This window comes from Chamaea fasciata, unplaced genomic scaffold, assembly GCF_029207755.1.
Source record: "Chamaea fasciata isolate MVZ Bird 193981 ecotype frontalis unplaced genomic scaffold, bChaFas1.0.hap1 SCAF_12, whole genome shotgun sequence".
Classification (NCBI taxonomy): Eukaryota; Metazoa; Chordata; class Aves; order Passeriformes; family Sylviidae; genus Chamaea; species Chamaea fasciata.
The window spans coordinates 13,165,008-13,189,718 of record NW_027094097.1 but is presented as its reverse complement, the minus strand read 5'-3'; the positions used below and the strand labels follow the sequence as shown (position 1 = coordinate 13,189,718).

Genomic DNA, 24,711 nt, shown 5'->3' with positions numbered 1-24,711 from the left:
ATCCTGGCAGGTTGTTCTAAATAAAAAAGGCACAATTTCAGCACCAGCTTTCATTTACCTGAACCACTGCACTCTTTTTCAGTGCAGAGCTACCAATGATACTCAGCCCCTTCCTCACGCTTTATCCATCTCCACAAATTACTGTTTTATGATACTGCAGAAGCCTCTAGGCTATTCTTCTTAATTCCTTCTGTTTCCTCTCTAAGTGTCTCCAAGTGTCCCTTTATTTCCAGCAATTATTTATAGACATCTGTCAGTCCAGGCTCCTTGGCTGGAATGCAATGGATCCAGGCTATTGTGCAGCCCACAAAACAAGTTACTTTCTATAAATGCAATTCTCAAGCAATTTTGCTAAACCACTGCAGTTAAGATTTTACCCCACTGGGTTTTGCAGCATATTGTTGTAAGTCACATCATGTCAAATGTGTTTAAAATAATTTCTGTTAAGTGCCTCCAGCGAGAGAAATGAGGTGGCCGCTGAGTTCATTTAACCCTCTTCCACTTTCCAACCTCTAGAAGTGAGATCTCCAAATGTTTCTGCCTGCCTGTGGAATCCGTGGGATTGGCGTCACCCTCATCAATGTGCTGAGGTGAGGCTGCTGCAAGACAAAGATCCTCAACCCTTGAGCTGGCAGCTTGAAAAAATCACAGATCTACAGGAGATAAACTGGGTCTTAACTCAGAGAACAAAAAACATGAGAAATCAGCAGCACAGCAAACACAAAACCCATTACGGTCAGTCCAAAAATTGCCATCAGTGTCACTGAATCAGGCCCAGCCATTATTTTCCTGGTACATGGATGCTGACTGCGACCTCATACAGAAATGGGAGCTGGTATAAATAAAAAACAGGAAATCAGACTGGCTCTTCTGTCTTCAAACTCATTCTGCTGGTCTTCCAATTTATTTTTTATGATAAATAGCCTCCAAGTTTGCAGTTCCTCCAGGAGAAGACCTAATAGAAATCTCAGCACTTCTGTGGTCACTTTAAGCACACATTTGAGTGCACTTTGTTAGGATTTGACTCTGGGCTATTTTCAGAACCATGACAATTTTCCCTGAAAAGAGCTAATTTACTGTAACTAACTATATTATTAAATTTCCCTGGGAATGATACATCATGAAATAAATCTCTAGCAATATCACCTAGCAGTCACATATTTTTATCATTAATTGTAAGATCTGGCTAGCCCTAGCTTGAAATTCAGATGAATTCTCATTGTAATGCAGTTTATATTCTCAGTAATTATAGGCAGGTATTTGCCTCTCCAGAAATGTGATGACACATAAATTGTAGGTGTCCAAATAGCCAGTGGTGTTTACTGAGAGTTTAAAAATCGCACACACAAAAATGTGAATGGCCTTAGTGTCATAACAAATCTATTTAAACACCATCCAAACCATCTTTACTGGGACTGCGCTCAAAAGGCTCTTTAATTATTCATAGACAGATTAAATAAATACAAAAAAATCACCCACTCTTTCCATGTTTTCTTCAGTTTTGGTGGATTCATATCAATCTCAAATAGAAGAGAAATGATTCTTAAAGGGGCTTGGCACAGCTTTTCACTGTAATTTCTGTGTTGTTCCCTAATTAAAGAATTAACTTTCAAATCATTAAGGAAAGAAAGTCACCTTGTAAAACCATAAAAATCTGGAAAATATGTCTTACAGCAACACCAAGGAAGTCTAATATGAATATTCACTTGATTTTTAAAATTAAGGTTTACATATTTAAGTTTTTGATGCTCTCTCCAAGATTTATTTATCAGTAATTCTCAGATATTCCTGAGGCATAGACAACACCTAAGTTCAATTGCAGAGTAAGTAAATGAGTGGAAAGTCTATAGAGAATTCCATTGGTTTTGTGACTGATGAAATTGTGGCCTAAACACACAGGAAACCCTGTAATGGATGATTTAAAGTAAGATAATTATATCTTCTGAATGGTTTAAAAAGGCCCCAAATCCTTCAGATGAGTTTCACTCTATATTTGCATTTTCCCAACATAATTGTACATTTCTCATGGAATTATTGGTATCCATGGACATTTTACACTTTGGTCCAGGAAACGTCAAGACAAATCCAAGATATCTACTTCAGCATTTTTTTTATTTTTAGCCTAATTTCAGTGTGTGGGTTCGATTCAGAGCTTGAACGAGGCTGAAGGTGATGAGAAATAAGGTTTGCATCCAATGCAGAGCCTTCCTTTTGCAGCTTCAGAAATGAAATAGAGCACAATTGCAATCCAAAGGAAAGGACTCAGGAATCTCACACACAAACACATCAGGATTTCTATCAAGATGTGCAGGGTAACCTTTGATTTGGAACAGCATAACAGTTGATGGGTCCCTTCCAAGCTTGGAATATTCTCTGATAACCTCTGTGATAAAATAGCAGAGCCTGACAAATAGTTAGAAGAAATGTGCCAAAAGTTGTGAAGAACTCTGGGAAACAGATGTAAACACCAGGAAATCTTGGCTGAGTGGGTGCCATGTGCATAGAGAGCTGTGGCCGATTCCAGCCAGCCCTGAGTCCACAGGTTCAACTGTGCACAAAATAATTTTGCAAGCATTGGTGCTCTTGACACCAGGCAAATGAGGTTATGAAGTTTAATGTGACGAATACCTGGAGGGAAGGGAGGGAAGGGAAGTTGAGAAAAATTATTCAGACTTTGGCTAACGGGAAAGACAGTCAAAATGCTAAATGATACCTGAGCCAATACGAAGCTGCAATAGGAGAGAATGGATGAAACTGTTACAGAAGAATTCACTGGAAGCTGGGCTGAGAAACATCTCTACTGAATCAGATGTGTAAACTTCAATGTAAGGAGTGGGAAGAAAGGAAAAGCAAGGAGAGTTTATGGATAATAGAAAATAGAGAATTGCCAGTTAAAAAAATGTACCAGAAACCTACAACAGAAAAAAGTGTTCCAGCAGCAGCCATACTCTCAAATATGAAACATTTCTTGTTTGGCTGCAAAGATCATCCATATCTTCATTACATGCTTGTCACAAGTGAGGTAAATAAACATTACCTCAAAATTTTAATCTGTTGAAGGAGCAGCTTTTCATGCATTTCATACCCGCAGGTTATTAGATATGAAGAACTCTATGTGAAAATGCAAAATCCACCAGAAAGCTCACATAATAGAAGAGTTTAACTTGGATGGTTGTGACACATTAAAACTTGGAACAATATCTCACTCCTGTAGAACTTCCTCATCAGACAAAATCAACAGGAAATATAACCAGAATATTTTCCTTACTAAATTTAATTATCAATGTGTTTTTGTTTTGCTGGGACTGTTGTATCTGCATTTACAACATCTGTTTATCAGCATTGTTCAGTATTTCAATCTGCCCTACAACATTAGTTTATTCATAATGTGCTTTCCATTTGTTTGTGTTATTTACTAGACTCATGCTACATAAACAAATAAAAATAACTCTTCCAGTAACTAAACTTACTGAAAAAAATGTGAAATTCCCACTCTGCACAGAAATTGCTCATGGTATTTGGTTTGAATCTTAATCATATCCTAGGGGTTGTCTTTGTTGATTCCAGACATGAATAAAAAACGTGAATCTAAATCGAAGATCCTATTTCCAACTAATTTCTGGGGTGGTTTTTTTTTCCTATTTCTTCTTTTTTTTTTTTTTTTTTTTTTTACTGCAGAGACTTGTTTTTCAAAAATCATCCATCATTTTTCAAAAAACATTACCTGTTGTTCTAAAGCCGTCCTTCTCCCACTTCTTTTTTTTCGTTTTGCGGAGGAAGAACCCAGCGAGCCGCAAAAAATCAGCGAGAAAACTTGTGCAACGTGACAATAACGCATTTATCAAAAGATAATTGGTTCAGGCAGCATTTACTGAGCTGTGGCTGGCACGGGGCTCACCTGTGGCAGATCCCTCCATGACGTGGCCAATGTAGGGGCCCTCCTTGAACATGGGCCTGTTGTCGTTCTGGTCGATGACGGAGATGTCTAGGCGGACCGGCCCGTCGATGGTTTTCCCATTCATATCCACCACCTCCACTTCCAGCTGTGTGGAAAGGAAAAGGAATAAAGTCATGAGCTCACTGTCACAGTGAGGAGAGTAAGGGGAAAAAAGAGTTCCGGTGAGTGTTGGCGTAGCCAGACCCTGCCAAAGACACAACTTGCAGCCCATTCTTCAGGCCAGGCTCAGAGCAGATTTCCCCTCTAAGAAAAAAAAAGACAGATGTACATTCAAACTGAGATACCCCCTGGCAGCTTGAAAATGCCACATGGCCTAAAGAATTAAGAAAACTTAAAAAAAAAAAAAAGAACAATAGCAAAAAAAAAAACTTGACCCCTTGCAAATTTGATCCCAATCATGTGAACTTTTTGGTTAAAATTTCTTTACTTTTATCAAGCACACCTCCAGTGGACACCTGTAGAATTATCATGGTAGAATTGACGATAATGCTGAAGCAAAAGCCTTTTTAAAAGCAAACAGAAAAAAAACCAGGAAAAACAAACAAAAAAAACAAATGCAGGAATGCTGTAAACATTTTCTCAAAGGTGATGGCATGAAGTGTTTGTTAGGCCATTTTCAGAGTTCTCTGGGTTTTCTGTTCAGGTGTGGAAGAATGAAAGAACATCTCCAGTCTCAATCAAGTGAGTATATTCACAAGCTGAAGATTTGTTTGGACTTGACTTCCAGAAACTGGAGAGAAAGATCTTACTGTACATCTCAACCCTCCAAACGACGTGCAGTGCAAAGTCCCAATGAGTCACCCGGGCAAACCACACCAAAACTTCTTGAACAACAGAGAAATCAATTTAGATTGCAACCGTGTGCTATACCTGCAGTTCTCTCCCCTCACAAGAAATCAATAAAATACAGCAATAAACATGTCTGAGACACCACTATCATTCTCACCTGCCCTCCCCTTCCCCAGACTCAAGTGTTTAATGGAGTTAAGCCAGCCAGAAAATGAACCTGAGCTCAGACGTTAATATCACTCTCTTCCAGTCTTTCCCTGAGAAAATGGAGCCAGCAGGGGCTGGAAGTCTCTGAGCATTTTGTTTATACTGTTAATTTATTCTACATTGCCCTGTCTTATACCTGTAAGTTATTTATAACTTAGTGATAAATCCTGCTGGGAAAGAAATAGGTCAGAATCCTAATTCCTTATTAAAATGAATGGCTTATTATCACCTTTCTCTGGTTTTTGTTATTCTTATAAATACCTTCCACCTTTTTAATTCAATGTGTTGGGTGTGAGTAGGAGTATTTGTTATGAGTGAGACACCTACTCACAGGCACTGTTTGTAAATAGTGTCACAGTCCATTTTAACATCTACTCACTGCTTATCCTCACTTGTCTAGGAATTGTTCTTGCAAGCTTTTCCCAAGCCTGATTTTTAATTATATGGCTTAACAGCTTAAAGGCAGAAAAATATTCTAATTGGAATAATTCCTGTAGCTTTGGCACAGCTGAAGATTTCTGGGAGCGTCTCCCCTTTAACTTTTGGAATTGTTCAACTCTGAACTCCAAAGTCAATGCAGGAACCTTTGCCATGGGATGTGATGGAGCCTGGGAAGGGAAAAATGATTCCATTCCTGAACTGCATTAAAGTCAGATACAGTTTCAGCTACAGTTGGAAACTGCTGATGAAAGAAATATAAAATATTTTGGCTTAGAATGCACCTTTAAAGTTCATCTATTTTCACCCCCTGCCATGGGCAGGGAAACCTTCCACTGGACCAGGTTGCGCCAATTCCACCCAGCCTGGCCTTGGAGGTTTTCCAGGCATGGGACATCCACCACATCTCTGGGCAACCTACAACTGTGTTTTACCACAATTTAATTGTAATTTCCCTCTCCTTGTATCTAGTTTAAATCTCTTCTCTTTTTGTTCAAAACCACCACTCTCTGTCCTAAAACAGACCCTGCTAAATATTTATCCCCAACCTTTTGGTAATCCCCTGAAATGGCTCCAAGGCCTTTTCTTCTCCGGGCTGAACACCCCAACTCTCTGAGCTTGTCCTTACAGGAGAAGTGCTCCAGCCCTCTGCTCATTTTTGTGGCCTCCTCTGGACCCACATATCCGTGTCACTCCTGTGCTGAAGGCTCCAGCCCTGGACACTTCATCCATGGTAAAACTGACTCATCAAAACTATGTTAATTGCTTGGGGAAGTGAAAGAATAGCAATATTTCTCTGTGAAATTCCAGCAAATTAATTTTCAAATTCAAGATAATTTGCTCTTTATCTATCTCTCACTATCAAGTGACTGTGCTGTTCATTGGAAAGAACAAAGACTTTGTTAAATTTAAAAAAAACCTACTTCAGCTGCTTTATCAAAATTGTAAGTCGTTTAAAACAAAGGCTGATCTAACACTAGTTTTTGGGGTTTTTTTATCAGACTTGAACAGATTAAAGGAAAAGAATAGAAGATTCATATTAATAACTGAAATAGATTTACTTTATCTTTGCCAAGTCCACTGCATCTGAGAGCAACTGTCCAAAAAATTTGGCATGACAAGTCTGTAGGAACAGTTACATGATATCTTCTTCATTTTATTAAGATGACAGAGGACTTTATTTTATTAATCTTTGTACAATAATTTTCAAGCCTGTCCTGAGTTAACTCACCAGCTCCTTCTCAATCCATTCTACAATGTTCTCAAAAGAAAAGCCTGCAGCGGTGAAGTTATGACTATCATTCTTTATGTGACCACTTTGTGAAAGAAACTGTCTGATATCTTACCGAGCTTCCCCATGAAAAAAAAAAAAAAAAAAACAACAAAAACACCCCAAATTAAAACAACAAAAAAATCCATAAAATCTGCACACAAAATAACAACAGAAGTATATTGTTATTTCCAAAAACCCAACACATGCAAGTGAGAAAAGCATTCAAGTAAAAGACAATACAACACTTTGAACAGGCTGTAAATAAAACCAGGTGGAAAATTAGATTGTCCTAACTAACAGAACTGTGATATTTCAGTCCTTCAATGCAGAGGGCAAGAAAGCCTATCTGGTTTTAATGTAGAACTTGACTGATGTATGAAAGATGCTGAATTAATTCTTATGGTAACAAGAAATTGTCATGTCACATTCAGAAAGGGTTGAAGTTCCTGCCTGACTATAACAGCACAGCTCCAAGGACATGTGCTAAGCATAAAGACAGATCTGAACAAGTTGAAAAAAAAAACCAAACAATTTGCAGAGTTCTGTAGCTGTTTATTCTGTGAAAAACTGATGTTTTCCCACTTGAAAGTTATGGAATTGTGTTCAAGGGGGTGGAAACTTGATGATCTCTGCCAACCCAAACCATTCCATGACTCAGTGATATGATGAAGTTCATCATAATTTAACCTGTGATTACCAGGACCTCTTGAGGCTAAATCCCAATTTCATTTTCGACACGAGTGTACATGCAAACCACAAAGGCTAAACAAGGATTTAGGAGAAATTTTGCACCTCACAGCACAAAACTCCACGATCAGACACAAAGCAGACTTTGGCTGGTGCCTCTGACACAGCTCAGAAAGAGTGATCAAATTAGGCACAGCAATGGAACAGGGAAAAGCAACATCAACCCCCAAACTGCAGGCAAGAACAGATTTTATCCTATCTGGCAAACTCCTACTGAACCCTCTCCCTTCTCCAAACGGATTATTTCTAGACTTCCCATCCAATTTCCCTCAGCATACGCAAAGCAAGGATTGTTCATCACCCCAAATATAATGATCTCATCAGAAGTTAAGCTTATTCAAAGTTGCTCACTTTAAGCTTTCTGCTTTATTTTAAACAGTCTTGAATCCTTTCTACTCTGCAGCCAGCAATAACATTTACATGAAAAGATAACCAGTCTCGTTCTTACCATTACTTCAAGTAATTTCAAAGGTTTCTCTTCACAGAAGGGTTGTTTTCATTCATTTATTGCTTTTGGTGAAACGATTCTGGAGAGCCACCTTCCTTCTCTGCATATAAATGTCTATTTTCACTTTGCAGCCAGCCAGCCAATGGCCCTCATAAAATTACATCATAAATTTGGAGATTTTCATAAGTAAATCTGGAATATCTTTTAGTGCTTAATTATCTTCAAAGCCTAAGACGGGCTATTTGGTCGTTACCTGCCATCTAATTTTAATTTCCAATTTGTTGCCCACAGGAATGTTTCTCATGGAATTTTTCCATTTGTTTCAACAGATGTTTTTTCTACTTGTTCCTCGTCCCCAGCTTCACAGGAGCACTGCACCATCCACCTGCCCCACCTCAGCTATTCTAATCTCATTTATTCTAGTCTAAACTTGTTAGGTTTATTTATCATCAGTTTCTAAGTGTGGATTAACAGTTAGGAAAGGCAATGGGCTTATGGATCTTTCTTTCAGGCAATTTCCTGGTAAGAAAAGAAAATTTGGCCAGCTTTAGGTCATAAAATGTAGTAAAGAAATTCTCTTTATAGTGAAAGGTAGTAGTAAAAATTTTATGCAATTACCTAACACAACTTACAGAAGACAATAATTCAGACAAAGAGAAACTAATTACAAGTAAGTTTTCCTGATTTAAGGGTATGAATAAAACATGAGCTAATAGTTCTATTGCTCCATAAGAGATGGAGGGAGAGGATGCAAAAACAAAATTATTCAGTTTCTTGGAGGTAACCAGAATTCTATCCACCAGCACAACACAACTGTTACCTGCAATGGGAGAATTTAACCTGGCACTCAGGGTTAGAGCCAAGGTGGAAAGGGATTAATTAGCCATGTAAGTACTCCAGGGGTATCTTCCACAGGCTTTATCTTGCTACAGTATCCATCTCAAAAATTAATTATTATATAGTTTCTATTTTCTTAGCACAACTATCTCTTAACTGTGTGCATTAAACAAAATTTTTAAAAAAAAACAACAGCCCAAGATTTCTGTCTCTCCAAAGTGACAAGGAATGGATTCTTCAGTAAGAGTCACTTCAGCTTCTTTGATCACTTCAGATGCAAAGGTTTGTAGACACATTAATGGAAATTTTAAGAAAAGAAAGAGGAATTTAATATTATAAACAGTCAAATATGTGTTTTTATCTCTGGCTTTCAAGGCAGTGGGCTTAATAGTTTAAAAATTACATCAGTAGACTGAAAGGTCAGGATCTACTTCATATTTTAGTTTGTTAAGCATTACAGAGCAAATTCTGCCAAGTTTATACACTTTTGACTAAAAAAACCCTTTCACCTTTCCACAGCTAAAGTTGCATCTGAACCTGTCAAAGAGGGGGTTTCTGTGACTGACAAATCAACATTCCCATGTTATTTCAACTGTTTTTTCTTTAAACAAAACCAGCCCAAGCCAAAAACATTCTTAGAGCCTTGATTAAATTTAATTAAATAATAACTTTCTGCTCATTTTTCGTGTTATTTTTTATGCAGTGAATCTCTCAGTTGTTCACCCTTCCCTTGAAGGATGAAGCACAAGAACATTTTCTTGGCCACTTTTGTACTTGCAGCTCCTGTTGCCTCGAGATAACATCAGAAACTCTCTTTCCTCTGGAAAACTTGGCACAGGCAATCCAAGAAAACCACAATATTCCTAGAAAATGCCATCAGTGGAACATGCTCATTGCTGCAAAATGAAGCTGCAATGCTATACATTTAATTTTTTTTTTTTTTGGTTTTAATATATTAAACTGCTCCACAGCTCGACACCAAGCAATTATGAATTCATTTTCTAACGGAATGTATACACTGTGCCACCATTAGTGTCACAGGAAATGCATTTTCTTCCCCAGCTGTGTCTCTGAATCACAGCATTGTTTAAAAAAAGGTGCTGTTTTCTTGTACAGCTTAAAGCCTGAAAATTTTTCTCTGTTCTAAGTGTAAAATGGCCCCTTTCCTGTGAAAAAAAATCACAGAGGAGGAACATAAAAACCCCAAAATTGTAGAGAATTATGGCATTAACTTCCGGAAAAATACATTAAGTACACACTCATAAAAATCTTCTACCAAAATGAACTCTGCCTTTTCTCAACACTAAACGCAACTCCAAAAATTATTTTGATGTTTTCATCTCATTAAAATATAAAATTGTTTGGGATTTTGTAGCAGCTTTTTTGTATGTCAACTGAAAAAATAAAACCACAAAATGGATAACTTAATTTCATATTTTTTACCACCTATTACTGAGGTTGGTTTTAAGTTATAAAAACAAAGGGGTCAGCAAGAAGTAAATTGGTTTTGGGGGGGATTTTAAGTCAGTTTGGAGCAGGCAAGATTTACTTGTGAGGTCTTGTGACTATTATTTTAAGATTTCTTATTTTTAACATTTAAATATTTGTAATAAGCAATTCTTTGCAAAGATTCCTTTTGACATTCACAGAACATTTAAGGTCTTATATAATATCAGATACTAGCAAGCAGCAATTTTCCAAAGCTTTGATCCATCTTTTGTCCCAGATGTTTCCCTGTAAATTCCAGACTCTCTGAGAAATGTCACTTCCTAGGACACAGCCAGGCTGCAGGAGAGAAAACTGGGTTTAACTGGTGAGTTATGCAAAAGTCACAGGGAACAAAGGAACTGGGGGCAGAGAGGGGAAGACTCTGGCATTATCCCAGAATTCCCTCTTCTCTGGGCAGCAGAGATGGGAGGGTGGCTGGGCAGGAGCTGTTCCAGGGTCCTGCCACCCTCACAGATCTTCCAAACCCCACAAAACCCCCATTTTAGGGAGGTATGAGATACTCAGACTGTAACCACCCTGATTAATTGTGACAGAACTGATGGGAGCAACAGGAACAGAGTGTTTCAAATGAGAATCAGTCACAGAATTAAGACAGGCCAAGGGTGGGAGAGAGAGATGAAATGACTTCACCAAAGCCACAGACCAGAGAAAATTTAAATCAGGCTTGAATCTGGGTTTTTGATCTCTGCACACGAGACTGACAGAGATATTCCATCTCTTGCTGAGCAAGTAATGTAAAATTAGATTTACAAAGATTATTAAGCTACCAACATGTGCACAGTGTGATTTTTCAAAGTGCCTTATGAGGCTGGATAATATATCCTATTAAAATCAAAACACCTTCGAAAGATCTTTGAAAACCCAATTGTCCTCTCAGTATAATATGCCCCCCCCCCCCCCGGTACACACCATTCTACATCTGTAAAGACACAAAAAACATGAGTGAAAATAATTTTATGCAGCCTCACAACAGAAAGCCTCAAAGGATCTCTCACATGGCTGCAAAAAATCGAATTAAAATAACTTCTGAGGCAAACATCCTGTCAAGTATTATCTAGGAGTTGAAATGAGAATGCCCACTCCAAAAATAACCTTGGTGAACAAACAAGAAGAAATCTGTGGAGCAACACAGCTCTTCAAGGAGTCACATGCACTTCACACAGACCAAAAGTATTAAGGATGATCATGTAAATACTAATTAAAATCTTCCCGTATCACAAGAGAGCACATGTTGATCCCCTCAAAAAGGGAGTGAGGGTGGGGGAAAGAGAGGAGTTATCAGGATCCACCAAAGCAATCAAGTCTAATCACCACAAAAATATTCAAGAAATCAAAAGGAGACAAAGTAGGACTGAAATAAAGGATTAAGACATGAGCCGAGCCAGAATTTTTAGACTCTGTGCTGCTCCACAAAAGCAACAAAGACACTTACAAAAGAAAAACTGGAAAAAAAAAAAATAGCTTTGCGCTTTTAAATAGCTCCTGGCATTATTTGACACTGCTCACCATCCTGGCTGCCCAAAAATAACTCCAAAAGTGGAGGAAGTGGCAAGAGTTTAACAGATCTCATCTGGTGGAAGGTTGCAAGAAGCACCAGGGTCAGAGAGAGCCCAAAGTTAATCAGACCAAGAACCAAAATGCAAGATCTCCAATGCATTGGTGACAGGAAAACTGGCTTCTTTAGGCATAAGAAATAAAAGTCAGTGCAAATGCCAGGGATACATCACACATCCCTATGTTTAGCTTTGTTATTATTGTTAAAAATATCTGTTCCTGCAAATGAGTTGGAAAAGGTCTTTGGAGTCAAGGATCACTCAGGCTGATATCGGGCTGGAACAGAGGGAACAGATCAGGCCTCCCTATTTTTTGGTAACAAAACAAGCAATTATAAAAGCACTTGTACAGAAGAATTTAGAAGTTGTACTGGGGGACCTGCAGGTCATTGGTGCAGTTTCCAGCAGAGTTTCCAGCCCTGCCAGCATTCCTGGGGTGACAGTTCATCATCTTTACCCCGTCAGTGCTCCAGTGGACAGCTTCAAAGCCCATCCAAGAGCAAGATAAGAGTGCTTGGGACCCAAGTGTCAATGAAGGAAACACTTTAGAGACAAGTGTTTTCCTGGTGGAGTTGCTGAAAAATTTGCTTTTCCTGTAAATAAAATTACTCTGCTATTCAAAATTTGATATCACCATATTTTATACACTACATTTGTCCCAGCCTTGTAAGATGCTATTTCTAAACTTCACTTTTTTGGAAGGTTGGTCTCCAGAGGGCAGGAAAAGAGAACTGGATGAAATTTGTCTCTGCTTACAGGATGAAGATGACCATGCTGCAAACCCTAAGGGCTGTGTGTTACAAAACCCATTAAAATTTCTGAGCTGCAAAGCTCCCACCACAGAGGGATTGGATTGCGGTACAAGGTGTCTGCCATGTCCCTTTCCCAGCACACAGGATGGGATGATGAACTGTTGAGTGTTCTGTTTGTGTATCTATACAGTCCCTTTCTCATTTATTTATTTATTCATTATTTAGGGGTTTATTTAGTTATTACTTATTTTTATACTGCTGCTAAATCTCCTCCTAACTCCCTTACTCAGTGCACACTACTTTACCAACTGGAACCTGAGTGTCTGACCACGTTCCTGCCATGGAACACCCCTCTCCTCCCTCCTCACGTCCCTGCCTAGTAAACATTTGGCACTTTGCTGCCTGTTTGCTGACACATTTCCATGCTGATGAGAAAAGGTGTGGGAAGCATCATCTCCACCACTTGCTCCCTCCTGCTGCGTGTTTGGTTACATTTGTCAGTAAAAGTGAATGTATCAATCCCCCTCAATAGCATCAGGGCTTGGAAGCTGTTTTATTAAGCGTTTTGACAGGTTTGTGGGTAAATACATCAAATATAGCCCAGAATTATTCAGAGTCAGTGCTTGGCTTTCCCTGCCCTGCTGCACTCCACGCCCTCAGCAGCTGGGATGGTGTGCGAGCACTGGAGGTAACAAAACTCTCTCTATCCTGCCCTCTCGTTCCAAACTAAAGGAGTTTTTGCTGATTTTGTCTGCAGTCAGCTTTATTGAATTCCACATTATGCCCAGTTGTTTTGTTTTTTTCCAAAAGGGTGTTTGTGGCAGATATTTTATATTTCAGACAGCTGATCTTCTTGATAAGAGCAACTAAACACATCAGCACATCCTACATCACACACACTGAGCAGTTTCTCTGTTGCAGTCCAGCAGTGTAGTGATTTTTTTCTATTAGATCTATATTTCATTCATAGAGAAAAAGAAATTATCTGAACAGTTTCCAGATTATTATAACAGAAAAGGAGTTTGCAGACATGGATGTAGTGGAAAGATATTCCAAGGGCAGCCTGATCTGAAATAAAATGTTTCATTTCAAATTACTTCTTCTCTCTCTCTCTTAACCGAGTCTTTGTCACTGTTAACATGTTGGACCATCTCTCTCCATTAATTGTGAATAAAGGAAGATTTAGTCAATGAGTCTCAAATTAGGGGAATTAACACAGTAGAAGTCTTTTCTGAGTAGTCAAATTGCTCTAATGTAATTCCTGAAGGATCAACAAGCATCTGCTGTGTAGTGACATGTCGAAAGACAGAATTTATTTCATGTTCTTTTATTTTCCTTGCTTACATTTCATCCAGGAACTTTCTGAAATGCTTCACTGGTCTTCAGCTCTTGTGATAACATTACCTGTTAGAACTATTAATCTTAAGGTGTAATTTGCAGTTCTAGCTTGCCTCACTGGATTTATTTATTTATTTTTAAATATCTCAGTCAGCCATAATTTACTTCATTTAACATGTTGGGAAGGCACTTCCTTAGGAAATTTTATGCTTCACCACCACTTTCCCTTAATTCGGAGATCTTACAAGATGTTTTACAACACATAACAACAATTTATGGGCTGCACTTTCGTAAAATCAGATCTCCAACTAAATCCACAGATTCTGACTCACTGACCTGTCACCAACTTTCAGGACTTGATCCGTGCCACTCCTCCACGCCTATTTTGTTTCTAGAGATAAAGATTTCTCTTTTTCTCTCCTTCATGCTTCTCCTAAATTCTGAATTATGATGACCTTATCTGAGCAATTTTCTGAATTCTAAGACCCATAGTGTCATCTTTTGTCTGTTTTTACCCTTTTCAAACCCTTTTACTATCCACAAATACTAACAGATATGATTTTGAGTCCAAAAATGCAATTGAAACTGATTTTTACAAGGATTACACCGTAGATGTCTATTTTTTCACTGCTTGCATCAAGCTGCATCAGTTATATCAACTGGAAAAAAAAAATTCTTACGTGGAATTTTGTATTTGGCAAAGCGAGAATTGGAAAGGCAGTTATTCCAGCAAAAAATAAAGCCTGGATATAGTCAGTCAAAAATTTAATTAAATGCTGTTAGCACCAAAAATTGCAAGTGAAAAAAAACCTTTTTGAATTACAGCAATCTACAAGACCCTTTTTCCTGTACCCACAAACCAAAAGACCATAAAAGGACTAAATTCTGGAACTCATCCCAGCGAGTGTTGCAGGAATATTTGCTTCTCCTATGGCAAAACTCTAACCAAAAACCCAAGGAAGGGATCTTTGGGACCCACAAAGATAATCACTAACACAGTGCCAGGGGTCAGTCAAAAAGGCACCATAGAAATAAAAGAATGTCCTAGTACAAAGTCAGAGAAATTAAATAAAGGCATCTAATTTCAAACAAAGGTGTTTGCTGTGGCAAGACTGGAGAATTAAACAGACAGTAGTAGAAAGAAATAGGTGAAGAAGGAGAAATCTTGCTGTGTTTTGAGCTGTTAAAATCTACTGGGGTGCAGCATTTAAAACACAAAATGTCCTAGAAAAGGAAGTCTTTTGAAGACACTTTTGAAGCTGGTGCTCCAAAGCAACACAGGGACTTCTTGCACAGACAAAACCATTCAACCTTGGTGTATTTATTCCCAAAGTGGCATTGAAGTCACAAGGGGATGGAAAATCATCCTGTGGTATTTTACTCCATTACACTCCCCTGGAGGAGTGCACTCCCGTATGCCAATAACATCCCAGTACAGATCTTTTCTAAAAATAATAGGTGTGTGTTAAGACCTGAACTTTTTGAAAGCAGTAGGGAGCTATTTTAACAGTACACCATGATTTGCTTTAAATGCATTTAATTATAGCTTGGAATGTCATTATTTCTGCCAATGTAATTGCAACAGTCCCTTTGAGTGCAGACTGTATCTTATTTAGACACTTTGGACAGTGTCTAAAAAGAGGAAAACAAGATTTATTCACCAAATTCTGCTCTGTGACTAGGCATAGTCCTGTCTCTATTCCATTGTTCCTGTCACCTTCTTGTTTTTAAGTTGACAGACACAGCAAGCATAATGATTGGATTTTACTGTTCAATTAAACAATTAGTGGCAAATTGCATAAGAGTTCCTCACTCAGTTCTGCTGCATCCCCAAAAAGGGTTCCTCCCCTTCGGCCTGGCAAGGTGACTTCTCATCAATATTTTGCTGGTTCAAACATGAGATAATTTCTTTTATTTGGAGTAACCTACTTATAAATCTGTCAGTATTAAGTAACTTGCTGGGTCAATGCAGAACACACAGAGAAACTCAGTCCAATCGATCCCAAGGGTTTGATTTTGGAGCTGAAATCAGTAGCAATCCATCAACTTCATGGAGCCTTTCAAAAAGAGTAAACTACTCTGGTTTTAACTGAGGATTTTTGTAGAACTAAAGGCTTGCTATTATGGCAACAAGTAAATCCCCTGGCATGGGAATAACAAAAGGCTCCGAAACCCTTGTTTGGAAGGGACGTGGATGATTCTATGGTTCTGTAAGGAAAGCAAAACCAGCTGACGCTGTTTTACACCACAACGACACAGATTCCGAGATTCAGAAGGCTGAAAATGACTCCTTTATTTTTGGGATGTGTCTCCCTTTTATACTATTCCACACAGACCAATTTGATTGGTGACACAAAGGCAAACCTCTTCCATCACATTGGTCAGACCAGAGGGACATCAAGAAGAAGTCCCTCCTAGGAAGAGGAATGAATAACAAAGTTACAGTTACAAAAACATCTCTCCTGTTTGCAGAAAATTCCCTGGGAAAAGGATTTCAGAAAACCAAAACACCTCAGGCACGGAACCAGGGCTGCATCCAACTGTGGAAAGAAACCAACTTAAAATTATTAGGTCTACTTAGGAAGACAGAAAGATCTCAAAGTCTTCTCTCAAATCTAAAGAAGGCCAAGAAGACTTATTTTAGAACTTCTGTGTTTGCTTCATTTTATGCCAAAGAAAGAAAGGGGGACAAAAGGAAACGCAGTAAAAGCTCGAGTGGGCTGATCATTTTTGTGGAGGTTAAATGTTTTATTCTCATGGTTGTGTCTCCCCTCCTTCTCAAGGCAGGGCTGCTGGCTCCCAGCGTTCAATAGATGGCACTCTGTGCTCTCCTGCAAGCAGCTCTCACACACCATCACCTGGAGCAGCTGACAGACACAGTCTGCTCTGGGTTTACTCCACTGCCCTGATTTTACTACAGACACCACTCAGAAAGAATTGTTTCATATCAGGAGATAAATGAGCTTCATACTGAATAATTCAGAGGAATTGGAAGTTTTAATTACAGAAAAATCTACTTGGAAGAAATGTATTTTAAGTGATCAGACCTTCAGCTCTCACTAAGGGGATAAAAAAACAAGCATGAATATGGTTTGTCTCTTCAGCAAGAAACCAAAATTGTTGAACAGCAACATCTTCCTGCAGAAAAAAAATGATATTCAGAGAAGGATTCAGTGAGTTCAGTGAGTTCAGTAGAATGCTGGAAAAAAATCCTTTTAAAAATGTATACTACTAAACACAACATCCAGAGCTCATCAAATCTTGACATGTTCTGGAATACGATAGCACCAAACTATGTCACTTAACTGGGTTTGACAGCAGGTAAATTACATCATGTAAGAGTTTAACTAAAATGAAGCTGTTCACAAAAAAAAAGCATCTTGATCTATACAGGATTTTCAATGTTATAAAAATGTTCTATCACAAATGAACCAACAGAGAAGAAAAATGACATTAAGTTTATTTTCCTGCTTCATGTTCTGCTTTACCCTGCAGAAGATCATAGAGAGCAGAACTGAAGAAATATATGGAAACATCTTTTTTTTAAACCTTTGTCTCTGAACAGGTTCCTGTTCAGAACCACAGTTATAGTTTAGAATTACCCATCAAGGGCTGCAATTGAGCACATTTCAGCCTTTAGCTTTTGAGCCCAGCGTTGTGCGGCTGTGCTGACTGATCCCTTCAGTCACATGGCACTGCTGGTACTCCCTGACCTGCCTCATAAACATTTCCAGGGCTGGAATATGGAATTTCCAGCTCAGAGCTTCATGGCAGCACATGCTGGTGTGCTTATCCTATCCAATAGCATGACTGCTATTTTAATTCTATAAATATACAAATTTCTTATACTGGTAGAAAACAGCCCAAACAGACACTTCTGCCATCGCAGAAAACCTGGGGTTTGCTGCACAAATAAATGTTTGACTTGCTGCTTTTTCAAGGTTCACATCCTACAGCTAATTTCTGCTTTTTCATGGTATTAATGTTTGTATAAAATATTTATTCATTAATAGATGTAGCTGGATGATTTAACAGACAGAACCCAGTAACCTAGAGATGGGCTCACATTGAAACTTACAGTGCAAAATCATATTTGCAGTTGCCAATAGCTGTGAACACCCAAATTTAACCCAAAAGTGGTTGGCTTTATTGATGGAAGTGTCCTAAATGAAGATTTAAGTGTTTCCTGGAAGAATGAAGACTGGTTTTCTGTGATCCTGATTTTATACCTGTTGCAGTTTAATAACCTGATCACAGGAAATAAGGTTAGTGACTAACATGATGCTTGGTCAGCCTGCAGATTTGGAGCTGGGTATTTTTTGAAGCCTTTGCCACAGAGAGAAACTTGGAATCAAGGTTCTGTTTTTTGCCATCACACACCAAATAGGGTTGGTTTAATTCTTATCATAAGGAAACCTTAATTTGTATAAGTTACCCTCTAAAGATCCAGAGGACAACTAAAAATTGCATCGAAGAATAAAAAAACCAGGTAAATTCTGTAATTACCAAGGTAATAAACTATGTAATAGCCTGAGAAATATTTCTCTAATGATCATTCAACCTTCATATCCCCTATTCTTTGCCTGTCAAGAAATCTCACTTTTCCTTTATCAAGGGACGTTTCTGTGCATTCATGTTCCCTGAAGTAAATTTTACTCCAAATTTGTATACTATTAATGGCAACACTTCTTCGACTTATTTCTTGTTCCTTCCACCAACAACCACCAAAGCTCATTTACCTTATGCAGAATGCAATTAGTGGGTATCGTATTTATTTGACAGATTTCTCATTTTCTCAATTCCGTGTAATTTGACAGGGACTATTACAGATCTGTAACTAGTCTTTCAGAATGACTTTCACAAGGTTAGTTCACTTATTAATTGACCCTTGGTAATGGTAATTTAAGAAGCATATTAATCTCATCTGTCACTTCCAACACATACTAGATGTATAAAATAATTCGTCTTTTGCAAGGAGCCTTGCAACAGAAATGAAGCGTCTAAATTTTTAATTAATATACATTTTCTTTCAACAAATGAGATTGGACTGGAAGGAGACTCCTTCTCAGTAGTTTTCTTTATTCTCATTTAGAACTCCTGTTTTTTCTCATTGTGAAGATAAACACAATTTCACCAGTCAACAGAGCCTATGATCTAAATAATCTTCTACAAAGGACATTCTGGTATTTTAACAGATTCCTGAAACTTAAAAATGTGCAAACAAAGCATTTGGCACTTCAACAGCAATGTCTTATTACATACACAGATTAAAGGTTTCTGGAATTAAGGAGATTTAATACACGAAGAACATTAAACAAAAGATTACTACTCAGAAATTGAAAAACTTCAACCAGGAGCAGATGCTTGAAGTTGCTGTAATCTTATCAAATCTGTTTTTCTGATGTACCATATCTTGAGCAGACCCTGCAGTTTATGGCTAAGAAAGAAGCACTCAACATTCTTAATCCCGAGTAAGGGCCTTGTGTAACTTCTCCATCTTTATTCCTGTCATTAATTAAATTATGGGAACAGTGAACAGCAAGGGAACTGCATAAAGAACCTCTTGTGCCCTTAGTGTGCCATCTGCACTTCATGAAACACAGGGGAAATGCAGCTCCTCCCCTAAAAACTCCAGAGGGCACAAACTCTCCCTGATGAACCTGCAGAGTTCTCACTGAGGGTCTGAGCTGGAACAGAAATCCTGTGGGCTGTGTGTGAAAGCTGTGGTGGTCCTCACCCCTGTTCTGCCTCTTTTGTGCCCACTGGATGAAGAGACCTTCTGAAAGGTGCCTGTGAGAGAGCAGAGCCTTGCACTGAGGGCCCAGGAAAATCTGGTCATGCCAACACTTCTGCATTGCCCCACAGCCTCTGGCAGCCTCAGTTATCTTTGCCTCATGCTTGCTGTTGGATTTCTGCTGTTAATGTTCTGCAGCAACACAAAATCCTTCCAGTCCCACGGGATGGAAAGCCCCTGCCAGCAGCAGAGATTTTACAGCCTTGCAAGATTAACCACGCAGAACAGAGGGACATCATCCAGTGTTTGCAGGCACTGGGTCCACACCAGGCTCACGGAGGGCCTCCGGGGAAAAGGAAAGGGAATTTGGGGACGGCAGAGGCTGGGCATCTGCCCTGGGTGACTTCATTCAGCCCCCAGGAACCAGGTGGGGCAACAAACACCATGGGAATCCACCACACAGTGCTGGTGTTTTCTGCCATGGAAAGCTCCTGTGGATCAGGAATGGGGAGTCAGGACTACACTATTCCCTCACATCACTCCACCTGGGACTTTTTCCCCAGAAACGACCACTCTGTGTTATTTAATCTGGCTCCAGAGAGGAGTAACACATCCAAGACCAAAATGTTGCCAACCATATTGGCCAAGGTTCCCTTGCTTAAACTCCCACAAGTTCCAAATGCACTCAGGTCTGGCCAATAGTTCATTAAGAAGTCACTTTTCAGGAAATGAAGCAAATATTACAGAAGATATAAGCAATAATATGCTGATCTCTCATTCACTGAAGCTTATCCCACTGCAACATTTAAGGTACTAACAACTTTGATCATTAAAAGCTAGAGGCAGCTAGACCAAAACCACGGCTTTGACTTTACAAAATTTCACAGGCGCAGCCAGCATGACAGATTTTGTTGGCAAGTATTTCAGATACTTAAAAAACCCCCATAACCATCCTATTTATTGGCTGTATCACCATAATGTCACCCCCACTGTTGGTCTACAGCGTAAACAGGTACTCAAGCAATTCTTTAAAAAAACAAATTACTCACTCGACAGAATATAGTGTCTCTTTCAGAATCATTAGTGTCAATCATGTGAGTACAAGTTTTAAGTGCTGTTGAAATTCAAGCTACCTAAACAATTGATCATGCTATGGAACCACTTCACCACTTCCCACAGCCCATGAGTAAACCCAGTGTTAAAACCTCAGCTCTACAACTCCATCTTTATTTTTAACAATACAGTAAAAACCGGCAGCAAAAAAACAATGCCTGTTTCTTCACTCAGTTTCCTAATTTTTAACCTTCTAAGCTTAGAAAATGATGATTTCCCATGAAGATCAGAGATGTTAGTGCACATACCTCAAGAAAGGATTTAGACCCTCATATGTAGCTGTTAGAAGGCAGGGAAATCACACCAGACTGCAAAATTGGTAACAAAATCAGCTTTTTGATTCCTAGAATTCAGTGGCATCTGACTTCTGCCAGCTAAACATTTATTTGCATTTCATGGGAGTGTTCGAATTTAAAATTATTCTGGAGACCTGCAAGTGTCAAAGAACTTTGTAGGGACAGAAGGAGCGTTTTGCTCTGTCCCAGTGTGGGCTCCTACCAATGTGGGACATGGCAGCAAAGGGCAGAGGTGCTCTGGGAGGTGTTTTATGCTCCATCACCCTCATTCCAGGACTAGAAAACCACACTGTAATCAGAAACAATCCCACTGCTGGAAGAGCTATGGCAACTGGAGAATCCCAACTGTTACGCATCATTTTCAACAGCAAGTGCAGAAACTCATCATATTGTCAAATAAAATACTTCCTGAAAGCTTTCTTTTATAACCTCTCAGTCCCTAACTTCCATCCTGAGTTACTGTAGATCAATCCAGCAAAAAAGTGAAAAATGGGAAAGTAGAAAGAAAGGAGGACTCGGACATTCAGTGAAATAATTTTCATGCATTGCAAGTTTTCTGACTAACAAACTCCCATATTTTACTGCTTGTTCATTTTTATACTCTGTTTTGCCTTACTTTCTGATGATCACTTGTCTTGTATATTTGACAGGAAACCTATATGCCCAAACAACTTCCTTGACTTCCTATTAGGCAGAGCAACACAAATACTCACACACACACATAAAAAGAACATAAACAGCAATACATTAAGTGTTTACTTTCTGCTTTGGATAAAGTATGACCCTTTTAATACCAGAAGAAAAATCTCTCTCTTGAAAACGGGCTGCTTTTGAAAGCCAGAAGAGATGAATGCCTTATTTAATACTTTTGAAAAGGCTGAATTACTGCACAGATGGTCATCACCTTAGCAGCACTTGCATAATTGTAGAAAAACTTCACGCACAGTTTTGCAGACCAAAGGGAATTTTAATGCACTTTATGGAACCCTTCAAGGATCTGAAAGGAGTCTGCACTTGCCAGCTAGTATGCATCTTTAATAAGAGAACAAACAATTATTCCCAGTGGTGTGACCTGTGGTGTTGGGATTCAAGGAGCAGGAGCACAGAGAGGCCAGTGGAGATCCCCAAAGCCCCTGAGGGGGACCTGACACCTGCACTCTGCTCTTGGTCCCCTCTGATGATGAGCTCGAGGATGAAAGGAGAGCTCCTGAGCATGGCTGGCCGTTTGCTTTCATTCAAATGAGTTCAGCTCCTCACCTCCAAGCCTACTGCACAATCTGAACCAAACCACTCTCAGAGGAGGCACCTGCAGGATTCATTCCTAAAGCTCCATCCCAATCTAAACTAAGAGCTGAGGAAGAGGCACCTCAGGTGAAATCCACTGTCCCACCTGCTCAGCCACCCTGCAGCCCCTCAAAGTCTCATAGAATTCATCACCAGCGGCACCCCCAAAATCCCTTCTGGATGGTGCCTGCTGCTGACCTTGCTTTCTCTTAGGATGAGATGAGCCTGTGGTGTGAAATGTTTGCATCCTGTCTGAACAGCAGCTTTGCAGGAAACCTCACACATAAAGCTGTTTGTCCTCTATGAAGATGAAACCCGAATTGAAAACAGGCTGTTGTGTAGAGAGGGTTTAATTTATGCCTCCCTAAACAAGCTGGAATGAAAGTGGCCCACAGAAGAATCTGAGCACTGAGCTTTATCTCTGGGCAAGTCGGAATTCAAGCTTTTAATGTTCATTTTGCCTTCCTGTTTTTCAAACTGCCCAGGAGAAAAGGATAATAATGGAACAATTTTTCATATAAAATGTGCATTATGAATAGCCATTAGCTGACAAAGAAAAAAGTGAGAGGAAAAGCAGGTAACACACCATGTAAATCTTTGATGAGAATGGAAGCTTCAGGAAGATGTAAAAGTCAGTGCTGAATATGCTGAGATTAAATGGAATTCTCAATTATGCTGTTGGAAAATGAAGTGGGTATAAATTTGATTTGTCTGCAGCTGCAGTCCAGTAGGTTGCTTGGTAATGGACACTGACAAATAAGTCTAAAATCAGTGAAATCTCTTCCACAGGTTGCAGGAAAAGGCTGTGTCAAGATATCGGTGTAATGAGGAGTTTGAGAGCATTTTTCTCTACTATTGGCATGGAAATGCCATGCATGTGTGAAGAGATTAAAAATGAATAGGACAGAGGGAGGAATGGGCAGGGAGAAGGGACAAATTTGTAAAATCCAACCATAAGTTTCTAATGAACCAAACCAATTTTCTAAACTGAGCTTTGGAATGCAAATTGCCCTCATTCCTTCAGTAAATTGTTAGCATGGAATTTAAAAACGTGAAAGACATCATTTTTAAAGACTGCTGACTAAAACCTCTGCTCCCTATTTTCACATTATTTCACCTTATAGCTCTTATAATTTCTATTATGGTAATAGTGGGAATAAATCAGGATCCTCACTGAGATGAGGAACATGTAAAATAAACTACGTGGTTAGAGACAGGCCCTGCTCAAAATCTGAATTTCAAAATACTCTTGTGACTATAGAAAAGGCATAAGAGTGGTTTTTATTTCAAATTAAGATACAATTTCTGGGCCGAACTTTGAATTTATCTCTCAGAATCAACCTATGCTGCACTGCCTGGACACTGTGCCATGAACTAAGCTGGGAAGGGTGAATGATCAAGTTTTCATTCTGTCAGTTAAGTCCTGTGAAAAACTCATGGATAGGTTTTCCTAGATCTTGATAGATCCTCACTTAGGTGTTTCTTCATCCCTTCAGGATGGTCTGAAGGCGATAAGAGAAATCTTGGAGGTGATCAGTTCCTGAGAGAGCTGAAGAGAACTTGGAGGTCACATCACTCTACAACAGCTCCGGAGAGTCAAAGTTAGCCAAAGTTTTATTGTTAGTTTTTATATCTATTGGTTTAGTCAAAGATTTATTCAATATCTCATGATCACCTAGAAAAAGCCTGTGGGATTCACCGATTTGGCATCATGGAAGCAAAGCAATAACTAAAAGATGGGAAAATAGCAGCACAAGAAGGCCCCACTCAGATCCTTCCCTAAGTTGTGATCATTTTGGTGCTGTTCTCATTTTTTCTGTATTTTTTCTTTCTTTTGGCAGAGAGCTGTTGAAACAGCAAAACACGAAACGTCATTCTTCTCCAGTTCATTAACAAAAATGGCATGGTTTCCTCCATGTTGCATTTGAAGAAATAAACCAACAATTTTTCACCATATTCTGGCCGCTGCATCCAGTGAAAGTTTCTGAGTCTTTGGCTCTTGTCACCTCTGCTCTTTTTTTTCCTCTGACAATCCTGGGAATTTCTGAGCTATTGATGAGATTTTGGCAATTCAGAGAATTTGTTAAAGGTGATAATGGTAGCTAAAATGCGAATGCTGTAAGTCTTTCCAAAACTAAGAGAAGTTAGTAGCTGAGACAACAAGCTGACAATTGCACTCGCTGAAGGCAGTGAGGAATGTAGCCTGGCCTGCAGGACAGGCAGGATTTTACCTTGTGGAAAATGCACTGTTTGCCGTATTTTGCTTGCACCATATGGAATGTAAATAAAAAAACTTCCCTCCTACTCCGGAGCACTCAGCCTTGACTACAGCCACACCTCACATCTTCTCACAAACAGATGGCAAGGCTCTTAATATTTCATGGCACTGCCCTTCGCAGTTACAGGCTTTGCACAAATAAACAAAACACACATTA

The 24,711-nt window shown here is 39.1% G+C and overlaps 1 protein-coding gene across 2 annotated transcripts in view; it reads right to left on the bottom strand.

Moving 5' to 3' along the window:
• The window catches only part of CDH13 (cadherin 13), a 442,394-nt gene that overhangs the window by 183,516 nt on the left and 234,167 nt on the right, over positions 1 to 24,711 (bottom strand). For both annotated transcript variants that reach the window (XM_066194692.1, XM_066194693.1), the window contains exon 6: positions 3,899 to 4,043. In XM_066194692.1, the coding sequence (XP_066050789.1) occupies positions 3,899 to 4,043 (145 nt within the window). The remainder of the gene's footprint in view (positions 1 to 3,898; positions 4,044 to 24,711) is intronic.